Here is a 12,672-nt window from a genome sequence, read left to right as displayed (position 1 = left end):
GCACTGGAAAATAGCTACAGTCCAGGGACACCCAGAAAAAAAAACAAAAAACAAAAACAACAAAAGCACATGGGGCAGGAATAAAGGAAGGTGATAAACAAGTTGCACTAAAACATTGTGGCAAGATTAGGTTGTGCGTAGGTCTGAAGGACACACAGTGTGGGGAGAGCTCATGGGGCACAGGAAGAGACAGCTGCATTGAAACAATCCAGGTGGGAGCACAAGAGAATACATAACAGATCAGGATTAATCGTGCAATCAGAAGTATCAGGTCACTGGGGAGCTGCTGGAAGGCAGGACTGAAATGCCCTTGGCAGAAGGCATATGTGGAGCTGAAGAAATACCATCCAGCTCTCCACAAGGCTCTAGCCAGCCCTACCTGCTGCTCCTCCTCTCAAGTACCGAATTCACCCACAAAGCAGTGATGAGTAGGGGCACCCAACAGCATGCCCATAAACAGTAGTACTTCTAGGTACACAAAAGCATCTATCCCATTTCCTTCTGGGCAAGGTATAAACCCTGAGGATCCTGGTCTGCCATACATCCCTCTTGCAAGGCTACAATTATTGCAGTGAAAGCAGCAGTTTTACCACAAGTGATATCTGTTTTCTCCACCCTGACCTGTTTTTGCCTGGGTATTGCAAACATGTGGAGGATCATATGGGGCTCATGGGACTGAGGCACTTGCATTGGCTACAACGTGCAAGGTCACGAACACATCTCCTGCAGCACCATACAGCACTGACGAAAAGAGAGGGCCAAGGTACCCACAAAGGAGACAGGGGTTGGCTGAGGAGTCAGGGAATGGAGTACTAGAGACAAAGACTCCAAAACTACAAGCAGGAGAGTTGAGCAAACCTAGCCCTGGTAGGCATGTGTGCACTCAAGAACAGGAGATGATCAGACACTGCAGTGTCATCCCAGCTGCAAAGCCATCCAAGCAATCTAGCTCACCTGCCATCATCCGGTCCCACATCCCATACAGTTCTGCAGATGTCAGTGCACCATGCAGTTAGTCTCTTTTCTGCAGCTCTCTACCAATACCTCTCACCCTCGCCAACTACTTGTTACCTCAGATCAGCACTTCCCTTGGTCAAGAATGATCCAAATGACACCCTGTAGGACAGCTGTGCACAGCTGTATGAGCTCATAGCAGGGGATGTAGACTTCCAGTGCAAGGAAGCTTTGAACCCATAGTCTCCAAAATGGAAAAGCCAAGGTATTAGCAGCCTCATCTGCACTCGACCTAATTTGCAACTACGGTCTATATTCCAGACTAGCAACTTTTGTTATGCAGCTGATCAAGCCACAGGAAACCTGAAGAAATAATCTTCTGGGTGTAGATGTTCAAAGAGAACCACCACATTCAGATATATGTGGAAAGACAGAGAAACTGCACCAGAAAAGGATAACTTACATGAATTTTAATAACTCTAGTCTTCGCTCCACAATTCTTCTTGAGCAGCATCTTCTGAAAGAGAAGTAGAATCCAGGGATTAGTAGCAGTAGCACAAGGGAACAGAGAGAGGGAGGTCGTAGTGTGCCTCTTTTCATCAACATTTAATTAGCAAACAAGATGGATGGATGGATGGTTAAGTGAGATATGAAAGACTAAGAATTACCAGAGGTGGCCATCAAGTAATCAACTGAATACAAGACTGTCCCACCCAGCCTGCACAGAGTCCTTTGGCAGTGGCTGATACACCCCAGGTTTCAAAAGAAACTACAATAAATTCTACAGAGAAAGAGATAGAACAATTGCCTAAAAGGGAGTTTCTTCCTAATTTCTGTCAATTAGCAGTTAGACTCTGCCCTGAAGAACATGAATTTATCTTCCTTTTATGAAGAAACAAAAATAGTCTATTTAACATAGATGTGGATGCTCCCATTATTTAAGTTATTTTCATTATGTTTACATATTTAGAATTAAAAAAAGGTAAAAAGCACCTGCCTACAGTCCTAAGTCTCTTTGCCGTATACTTTAAGACCTATTAAAGTTGTCATAACATATGAACCACGCAACTTGGCAAACAGAATATACTAAATGCACCAATTACTCTGTGTAACTACAGAAAAACAGGTGAGTTGCCACTCTGTCCCAGTTCTGAGGCAGCACTTTGAAAGTTGGCAAATGAATAAAATCATTTTTTCCCCTCAAAAAAAACTTCCAAAAAACAACTCAAAACGGAAAAACAAGCCTTCAAGGGAGTTTTTCCATTAAAAAAAATACTTCAACTACTTTTTTCATAGTTAGTGGTGGAGATGTGTCAGAAAAACTTCTCCATCAGTTTTTGAAAGAAATAATAGATTTTCCTAGTTCCTGACTGTTTTCTACCCTTTTCCAGTTGGAAAGCTGTGTGAAAGATGATGAAACAGCTTGTTTTGGGCATCATCAAGGCATGTGGAGGAAAAGAAAGCTATCAGAAGTACTCAACATGGCTTCACCAAGGGGAAATCATGTCTGACTGATCTGAGACTAATCTGATAGCCTTCTGTGATGGCATGACTGGACGGATAGATGAGGGGAGGGCGATAGATGTGGTCTACCTTGACTAAAGCAAGACGTTCGACACTGTCTCCCACAGCATCCTCATAGGGAAGCTTAGGAAAAGTGGGTTAGATGAATGGACAGTAAGGTGGATAGATAACTGGTTGAAAGACAGAGCTCAGAGGGTCGTGATTAGAGGCACAGAGTCTAGTTGGAGGTCAGTGACAAGTGGTATTCCCCAGAGGTCAGTACTGGGTCCAGTCCTCTTCAATATATTCATCAATGACCTGGATGAGGGGACAGAGTGCACCCTCAGAAAGTTTGCCGATGACACAAAGCTGGGGGGGAGGGGGCGTGGCTGACACACCAGCAGGCTGTGCTGCCATACAGAGAGACCTAGACAGATTGGAGATTTGGGGAAAGAGGAACCTTATGAAATTCAACAAGGGCAAGTGTAGGGTGCTGCACCTGGGGAGGAATAACCCCATGCACCAGTACAGGCTGGGGGCTGACCTGCTGGAGAGCAGCTCGGTGCAAAGAGACCCGGGAGTCCTGGTGCACAACAGGATGACCATGAGCCAACAATGTGCCCTTGTGGCCAAGAAGGCCAGTGGCACCCTGGGATGCATAAAGAAGAGTGTGGCCAGCAGGTCAAGGGAGGTCATCCTCCCCCTCTACTCTGCCCTGGTGAGGCTGCACCTGGAGTACTGGGTCCAGTTCTGGGCTCCCCAGTTCAAGAGGGACAGGGAACTGCTGGAGAGGGTGCAGCAGAGAGCTACCAAGATGATTAGGGGACTGGAACACCTCTCTCATGAAGAAAGGCTGAGGGATTTGGGTCTCTTCAGTCTGGAAAAAAGACAACTGAGGGGGGATCTTATCAACACTTATAAATACTTAAAGGGTGGGTGTCAGGAGGATGGGGCCAGGCTCTTTTCAGTGGTGCCCAGCGACAGGACAAGGGCTAATGGGCATAAACTTGAGCATAGGAAGTTCCATCTAAGCACAAGGAGGAACTTCTTTACCCTGAGGGTGGCAGAGCACTGGAACAGGCTGCCAAGAGAGGTGGTGGAGTCTCTGTTTCTGGAGACATTCAAAACCCGCCTGGACGCATTTCTGTGCAACCTGCTCTAGGTGACCCTGCTCTGGCAGGGGGGTTGGACTAGATGATCTCCAGAGGTCCCTTCCAACCCTGTGATTCTATGATTCTAAGTGTGGGAAAATACTCCACACACACACATGCTTTAACAAAGCAACTGAAGTGTTTTTCAGATTAAGTTCTTAACACAGAAGACCTGTGGAAAGACCTCCCACCATCTCACCAATATGGATGGTAAATAGTGAGACCTTTCTACTTCCTCTCTCCTTTTGTTTGTATTCCTCCTGCTTTTTGCAGTAGAAGACAAGATAAAAGCCACACAGTAAAGGGAGCCTTGGAAACTCAAAAAGCTTAAGAAAAACACCAAACTAAATACACAAACAATGCAAAATACACTCAGAAGAAAAACAAACACCAAAACTGAAGACAGCGCTCAGGTCAAAGTATATTTTTCCAGTAGAAAGTACTGCTGGGGCATGGGGGGGAAGATGTCCCACTCCTCCACCACCTTCTGTCATTCTACACTCCATGAGCACATCCTTTCAGTGCCAATTCACACAGCTGCCCAAAACTCAGAGAGGGGGTTGGAGACCCACCCACCATTTCAATGCACACCCACCTCCTGGATCTAAAATCCAACCCTCAGCACACTCACAGCCCACTTACATGTCTGGAAAAGAGACAGGCACTGCAGCAAGTCTTGAAATTTGCACATGGGTAGTTCGGGGCCTGAAGAAAGTACACTGCGCTGTCCAAGCACACATGGGGGAGGAGGGGACGTGCCACAAGGATTTTGAGCTTTTTCTCTTAATCCTTTTGCAGGTGAACCCTAATGCTTCATTATTCATCAAAAGGCTCTGACCTGACAGCATAGGCTGCTGTGTCAGCACAGCACCAAGGTTTCTAACCTAAAAGGACCCAACAGGTCTTTGCACAAACTAAGCAGGACACAAAGGGAACTGCTGAACTGAACCAACCCAAGCCTGTACTGTCTGACTAAGCAAGTAATTCTCTGGGAATTTCTATAAAACAACATGGGGCTCCGTTCCCAGCCAGGCTGCAACACAGTTATTGTAAGGCTGGTATTTAGTGTGAGGTTACTGTCTTTCTTAAGACCCCCCACAACCACACAGGGAAAAAGACTGAGGAGGGAGAACTTGGTGGGGCTGACAAACCCCTGGAGTGCAGGGATGGGGAAAGTGAGGAGTTGTGAGGTCTTGTGAAGTTTTGGTCTCTCCATAAGTTTTTCTTCTAGACTGCTGTGAAACACTGCTGGTGGAGATGAGGAAGGGTAGCTCAAGGATAGCTCAAGCCACAAGCCCACTGGCGGAATGAAACATGTGAGACAAAGCAGGGTCAAGCAATGAAAGTGAGAACCAGGACTCTGGATTTCTAGACCCATCCTTTAGGGGAAGAGTGCTGTTACAGTGAGACATACCCTGCTGCATCCCATTATGACTACAAGCTGCAGGACTTTGGGCAAGACTCTCAGCTTCTCCATGCTGCTGTAAAGCTGAGCATTACAGTGGGACTCAGCTGAGCTCCTAAGGACGGAGCGAGGCTGTGACACCAAATTCCACAGTGTCTCAGTAGCACTACAGGACCTTCTGTTAAAAGGGGAAAACTATCTTTAACACAAGTGCATCAGCCAGGGAGCAAGTACAACACCTTCCAGTGCAGTCCAGTGGGGTTCAATGCCTAGTGAGGTCACATCCACAGATTCTCCCAATGACTCCATCAGGGTGCAAGAGAAGACATTCTTTCCCAACTACAAATTAGCAGAAGGCAGCAAGACCTTAAATTTACCCATCCTGGCCTTCTATTAAAATGCATAGGGAGAAACAACAGAGACAACAGTTAGAAGATGATGACAAAGGCTGACTGAAAAGTTTGAACTAGCCTGTGGGTGGATGGACAACCAGCCAGACTCTACCAAGAGGAATGCAAGTGCTCAGCGGTATCCCAAGTCCTACACTTCAAGCAGAACACAGAGGTGCTCTTTTAGCAATGCTACTGTGATGAGCTTCCATCATATGAGGATCTTACCACTAGTTGCACTATTGCTACGGTTCAAAGGGGTTGGTTGTATTGTGCAGCAGGAGCAGGATGCCCTACATAACAATTTAGTTAGTGATCTCCGGTGTGCCTCTTAATGGGCTTAGTAGTAAAATCAAAACATGATATCCCCTCATCTGCAGGCTGTAAAACTGGACCATACACCTCAGCAGAGGAAGCTCTCTGGAACTGCTGGGTTTTGCTGCTTCCACTTAGACTGGAAGTGGAGCAAGACAACTTGTGCTGCACTCTTCCAGCTTCACTGCAAGGATCCAAGATCATCATAAGAGACGAAGCAGAGGGAGGGATATAGAGCAAGCCAGCCACATGATCTGGCAGCTGGAAATGAATTAATAGAAGGCCAGTTATCAAATGTTACTCTATTTAATCAAATTGCTTCCACCTCACTTGCAGCCACATGCTCTCTGAGCCCAGCATAGTAAAGCCATGCTTTACAAATAGTGAGAGTCAAGCATCTTTGCATGGTTTTCCATTCCTCAGTTTCCCCTTGCCTCGCCAAACCTGAGTGCAGACTTTCAGACACGGAAGCTAAAATGCAGTGCTGCCTAGCAACAGCCAGGGACTTTCCACAGCAGCCTCTCCTCATCCTCCCTCTGGAGACCTCCACGTCACAAGCCAGCCATGAGATGCAGCAACTCATTAACTCCTATTTACACAGGCACAAGGCAGAGCTGAAATAACATTTATTTGGCTATATGACTTGCAGTAGCCTAAATCCAGGGGAGAAGTGGCCTATAAGAAAGGTAACATGTTCAGTTTAGTAACCCCGGGTTTATTCCTAACTAGTAGGCCAATCTGGAAGTGCAGTTTTATTTCCTCAAGTTACTTTTTGGGAGCTATGACAAGGAGAACAGCAGAGATTTGCCAGAGGTCATGGAGAATATTAGTAGCAGAGCTGAGAATAAACCATAGGGTTTGGTTTCTGAGACTCTTTCTTCCACCTGCAGAAAAGGAAATGGAAGAAAAAGAGGCAGCATCTGTGCTGAGCCTCCCTATTTTAATTAAAATGTCCCTCCTGTTGGTCTCTGATGGAACTGCCAGCAGCAGAGCTGAAACCTACAGCTTGGGAGCACTATTATTTGCACTAAGGAAAGTTTATTTTATGATCTGCTGTGGCTTCTACTTAAAAGGAGGAAATGGCATGACTAAAGAAATGTGGAAAGTCTTTTTGAGGGCACAACAGTTACGCCTAGCTCTAAAAATAATGCTGAATTGGAACACTTTAGGGTTAAACTCTCAGAAAACGGCAGAATCTGTTCAGCCTAAGAACCCTCCCTACCACTCTCCCCTCCTGTTACACAAATACTCTCTGCTCATAACCCAGCCACTCTCTCCATCCTGGATCTGGATTCGAAAGAAAGTTGGAGGGACTGGAAATGATCACTTAGAAGGTTACATGTTTACTGAATGACACACGGTAATGAACCCCTGAACTGGCACATGTGGCTTTGCTGCACATCACTGCCACATCAAAATACCACATGAACTGCAGAGATGAACCACCCGCCCTGCTTCTCTCGAAGCACAGCCCTTTAGCCCAGCCTTGCCTCAGGAGACATCTCCAGTCAAGCAGTAGTGCTTCAAGTCCTCTAACACTGACTTGAGCAGTTCTGAACTAACCTAGATGGTAAGTGGTGGCACACAAGCTACTGTAGCCAGAACTATTGTATATAAACTCATCATCCAGATGATTGTAATATCTATTAAGAAAATATAGGCATTCTTAATGCAAGGCCATTCTAGGAATAGTGAAATCCTCAAGAAGGACGAATTTATGTCACACTACTGCCGTTCAAAAATATTTCAAACTCTGGCAATGAACAGTTTAAAGGCAGGCATCACAACTTAATTTTCAAATATTTAAGAGTTTGAACAACACCTTACATCAGTGTACAATGCAAAATATCAGTTTGTATATTAATAAACACCTTTCATCTTACATCTGCTTTTTATATGCACATCTCTATTTTTAGAATGGTTTCATTTTCACTACCTCCATAGGACAAAGAAACAGTTCTTTTGTCAACTGGTGTATTTTTTTTAATTACTATTATTTTATTTAATTATCTGGCTGTAGGTTTAAACCTAGGGGCCTGTCTAGAGTTGGATGCAGTTTAACTACTACCATTTTTTTCAAATCAGTTTAGCCTATTTCGTGCAAGAGAGCACAGGAACTGTCGGTTCAGTTTAACTCATCATTCAATTTACAATAAATCAGCACACTTCATCAAATGCCACATACTGATATAGAATCAGCTTGTTACAACTTAAGAATTTTGCCAGGATTTTCACTTGTTTCATGAAAAAAAATTTCAACAATTTTAAAAAGTCTGTATTCAGTAACTGTGCCGTAACGTGATTCAAAGACCAGACTTTTAGAAGAACATCAAGCGGCCAGAAGTCTGCCTTTCACTAGTTTTGTTGAGGACCCTCCACAAAAGGGCTGGTGCACTTTGACTGAAGGTGTAGACATGTCTGTCACTTGTTGACATCTTAAAGCTCTTGACAGGATACAAAGATTTAAGTAGACCAAGTTTTAAGACAAAGTCTCCTCAGCTCCATAGCTCGTTTTACTTCTATGCTGTTAACCCTACCAACCAGTTTCCCAGTTACAGAATCACAGAATGACTGGGGTTGGAAGGGACCTCTGGAGATCATCTAGTCCAACCCCCCTGCCAGAGCAGGGTCACCTAGAGCAGGTTGCACAGGAACGTGTCCAGGCAGGTTTTGAATGTCTCCAGAGACAGAGACTCCACCACCCCTCTGGGCAGCCTGTTCCAGTGCTCTGCCACCCCCAAAGTAAAGAAGTTCCTCCTCGTGTTTAGATGGAACTTCCTATGTTCAAGTTTGTGCCCATTACCTCTTGTCCTGTCACTGGGCACCACTGAAAAAAGACTGGCCCCATCCAAGTTGTCCAGAGCCTTCCAGGAACAACACAGACCAAGCTTGAATGTCTATCACAAAAAATAAATATAGAAACAGACTGATGATGTTGCTTTGTTTGTTTGGAAAATGAACCAAAAGAGGAAACATTACAGTGTGAGGAGAACCTGCAACTGTAAGTCATAGCAGAAGGCTTATGTGAAGGGAGAAACTGTGCCCAGTGATGCAGTGTCCATAAAGAGAGAAAAAGTGACAGCAAGGCAGTGAAGCAGCTCCACGGGTCAACAAGCAGAGGGCTGAAGGGGCCTCAACAAGATGGTTCTTGTGACAGGAAGGTGAAGCAGATACCAGTGCAGAAGCAACGCTGATGTGTGAGCTCCAGCCCAACACCACTCCCACTGCACATGCTGAGCTGGCCAGGGGAGCACGGCCCCATGGTCCTTCTCTCCTAGGAAGGCATTTGAGAGGAGGGAGCCTGCCCCATCTCCTTCCCTACTGGCCCCCAGAGCCGGGTTTGGGCCAGGAGGAGCAACCTTCCCCACCAGCTGGCTGCCGAACAAAGCCTGTCCCCGGTCCCACCACTGTTCAGGCAGGGAGAACATGCAGAGGGTTAAGGCACAGGGCAGGGGCGCAGCTGCAGCGCAGTGGGCAGATGAGGTCAGGCCGCTGCACAAAGTGGCTATTGTGTGGCACACTGTGGCTGCAGGCTTCTGCTTGACCGAGTCCCACCTCCGTCCCACCGCGTGGCACGGGGCAGTCAGCCGGGGGGGCCACAGGGGCAGGAGGCCCACAGCTGCTAGCTACCAGAGAGCGGGGAGACACACATGCTGGCAAACCAACAGCAGCGTCATGCTACCAATGAAGCAGGGGATGTCAGCAGGGCCCTTTTTTACAGCACAGGCTGAGTTAAAGGAAGGGGATCGGTTACCCCCGAAGGCAGCACTTCCACAATCCAGGCAGGCCTGGGAGCTCCAGACAGAGCTCAGCAGCAAGGCTGAAGCTTTTGGTGCCTCCCTGACTTGACAGCTCCAGGCACCTCTGCACTAAATAACCACAGCCCAGTGCCCTCTCCTTTTGCAGACATCTCCCACCCAGGCAAGCGGTGCTCCATGCTCATACTGCAGGGCGTGAGGGAGCTGGGCCATGGCTCCTCTCCTGCCCTTTTGCCGACGGGTACTCTGCACAAGCAATGCTAGGTCTGCCCTCCTGATCCGTTTAGAAGGATAACAAGCAAAAAAACCTTTTAAAGTTATTTTGTAGGCTAATTTTGAACTGGGTTTTTAAATTCCTTGGCACTGAGCAGTTCTGCTATGGCATCAGCATCACCTCATAGCTTTGCAATACAAAAACTGTAAGGAAGAAGGATAGGTCATAGGCTCCTCCTTACTGCTGTAAAGCTGTAGCAGCTCCAACTGACCTTACCCCCCAGCCAGGCTCAGGCTCTCAGGCACACATGACTGTAATCAACAGATTAAACAAGGGGGGCAGGCCTTCCCAGCAATCACCTGAGGGTACTCTGCTTCGGCATCCTCCCTGTGCAGCCCTCAGCCAGGGATGCCCCATGTCAGGGGAGCACCACTGTCTGGGTCCAGGGGTGCAAGCTGCTACCCAGCATGTCCACATGCCAGACATGGACACGAGCTCCCTGCCCAGCCCTTGAAGCAGCAGAGCACCAGGAGGGCTGTATTCCAGCCACAGCCTTAAATCACAATTATCATCTGTCACAGTCTGCAGACTGCTCCAGCAGAAGTTAAACAGCCCCACAGCACTTTAAAATACAGGCTAATTCAAGTGGTTTGGCCAACAGTACCCTCCTACAAAAACAAACCCCAGCATCCAAAGACTGTAAACTGTGGCGATACTGTGGAATATCCTGAAAAGCCTCTGAACTCTTTAGAAAGTTATTTCTATTTCATATTCAGTTAAATTAGTCATTAACGCTTTTTTTTGCCACATTTATCCTCAATCTGTCTGAAACTCCTTCAAAACACCAACACATTTGGTCTCTCAACACTGTCATAAAGGCCCCCCATCTCTATTAGACAGGGGAGCCCCAGTTTTCCAAACAGCACCTCTGCCAGTACGTGCCACAAATCCACAGCCTCCATATAATGCAAACACTGACCACTTAATGCCTATGGACAGGGCAGCAGAGGAAATACCAATTAGTAAGTGATCATTGAGAAGAAATTCAAATTAAAATAGAAAGAAAAAACAGACAAGGCCTTACAAAATTGTGTACTGCAGGGACTCGCCCAGGATCACACACTCAGCAAATGGCGGTCCATGAACGCCACAACAAAATTTCTGTGGTCACCAGAGTCCCTTTTGACATGGTGTCATTAGTCAACTCATTTTGTGCACTACTGGGAGGGGCTTAGCTGTCACTGATGAAGAGAAATGGGTGAGAGCCTACAGCAAATACAAAACAGCCCAGAACCACAGTTGAGTCTTAACTGGCATAACAAGAAGTGAATCCCACAAGCGATTGCTCTCTAAATAAGCACAAGGCAGCTTCATCTCAATGCAGAGAGATGCACAGGTGATCACTGCAGAGTGGCACCAGGCTGATGGGCCTGGTTGATGCCTGCTACAGAAGAGTGTGAACCCAAGCCTGGCCAGCAAGGTCTGCCACCTGGCAGAGCATCTGAATTCCCACCACTCCCAAGGCCCAGAGAGTAGATAAAGTAATTCAAATTACAGGCTGCTTTTTGAAGTTTTCCCTGAATATCACACTAGAGCCACAGCTAATACAAACACAGCTACCTACTTACACAGTTATGGTCTAAGCAAACAGGCTCTCTCTCTCTTGACCTGTCTGTAGGTGACTGATTTTCTACTGCTGCTCTGTCACCTTTGTGGCATATGGTCTCCAGTTACGCTTTGGATCTGTACAGAAGCCCTGACCCCCTAGGCACAGATAAAATGGGCCAGATTTACCCTGGCACTTTTACCACCAGCCCTTTGATTTGAATTTGGGGATGGAGGAAGTGAACACTCTGTATGGAGCATCTCTGGCTCAGCAGCTGCTTCCCCTGCTGGTCTGGCAGAGTCTGAGTCTGCTGATCTGCAGGGTACATCAGATGGTTCATCTATTCACTCCTCGCCAACCCCAAATCCCTCGCTGAGTTTTCTTTGAGGCCTGTAAAAAATGCAAAGCTCCATTTGTGCAGGAAACAGACCTGACCAAAAACTCCAGCACCTGTGGAGTAACAAAAATATAAAGAAGGGGCAGGATTCATTAATTCCCTATCACTCATCTACACATGCCAAAGTTACCAAAGTTCAAATGCTGGGCTTGCCCCTCCTGCTCACTAGAGCCTGGGAAGGCAGGAGGGGTGTGAAGGGACAGGGGGTCTAGTTTCACAGCTGGCAGGCATGGTAGCGGCTCCGGAGGAAAAGCTTACAAGGCTTTTAATTCAGGGTTGCCAGCGTGACTGTTTCCTCCCTTCTTTCCTGGCCTTGGCTCCAAAGCTGTCCACAGGGAACATCCAGTCTAGTCTAACATATCATCTGATGTCTCTATAGTTTGTCTCACTTCTGCAGTCCCAGCTTGTGACTTAACTGAAGCCTTGGCTTGGACACGACTCCAAAGCCCCCCCTCCCTATGGACTTTTGCCATAGTCAGAGCTAGGGCAGAAGGCATGCTGCCTCCTGCGCCTTTGTCCTGTTCCCCTCAGCCCTGCTGCTGCAGCACATGGGAGATGGCAGTCCTGGAAGCTTGAAACAAGCAGCCCTAAATGCTTCTACCACTTGCTGTTTAAATACTGTCGCCAAGCACACCAAGAAGGGGTTAATACATTAGAGTAAGTCAGTCAAACTAAACAGAGTTTCCTCTACGCAGGGAGACAGAGAGAGCTCTGAAAGACACACAGCTGTATACCCTGTGAAAGAAAAAAATATATTAAAATCAGTGAAAGGTACAGACTTTTGTCAGGTGTGACATTACAGGGACACAAAGAGGAAGAGAATCCGCAGATGACTGCTCCAAACCCAAAAGACACAGGCATTACCGGAGTGTGTGCCAGATTACCTTTACACCATCCTCAGCTAACTGAAAAAACTACAAGACGCTCCAAAGGCTCTGTGCAAGCCACAGGGCCTCATGCATACCAGCTAGAAAGTGAAC

General features: G+C 46.8%; 1 protein-coding gene across 5 annotated transcripts in view; it reads right to left on the bottom strand.

The window, feature by feature from the left end:
• The window catches only part of LOC128906603 (uncharacterized), a 95,426-nt gene that overhangs the window by 44,853 nt on the left and 37,901 nt on the right, over positions 1 to 12,672 (bottom strand). For 2 of the 5 annotated variants that reach the window (XM_054194079.1, XM_054194081.1), the window contains exon 4: positions 1,418 to 1,468. The exons of 1 other annotated variant lie outside the window; for it this stretch is intronic. In XM_054194079.1, the coding sequence (XP_054050054.1) occupies positions 1,418 to 1,468 (51 nt within the window). Of the gene's footprint in view, positions 1 to 1,417; positions 1,472 to 12,672 lie in introns of all 5 variants that reach the window. 2 more of the 5 variants (XM_054194078.1, XM_054194080.1) reach the window with 1 other exon arrangement.

Source organism: Rissa tridactyla, chromosome 3, assembly GCF_028500815.1.
Source record: "Rissa tridactyla isolate bRisTri1 chromosome 3, bRisTri1.patW.cur.20221130, whole genome shotgun sequence".
NCBI classification, from domain to species: Eukaryota; Metazoa; Chordata; class Aves; order Charadriiformes; family Laridae; genus Rissa; species Rissa tridactyla.
The sequence above is the reverse complement of the archived record's forward strand: the minus strand, read 5'-3'. Positions and strand labels throughout refer to the sequence as shown.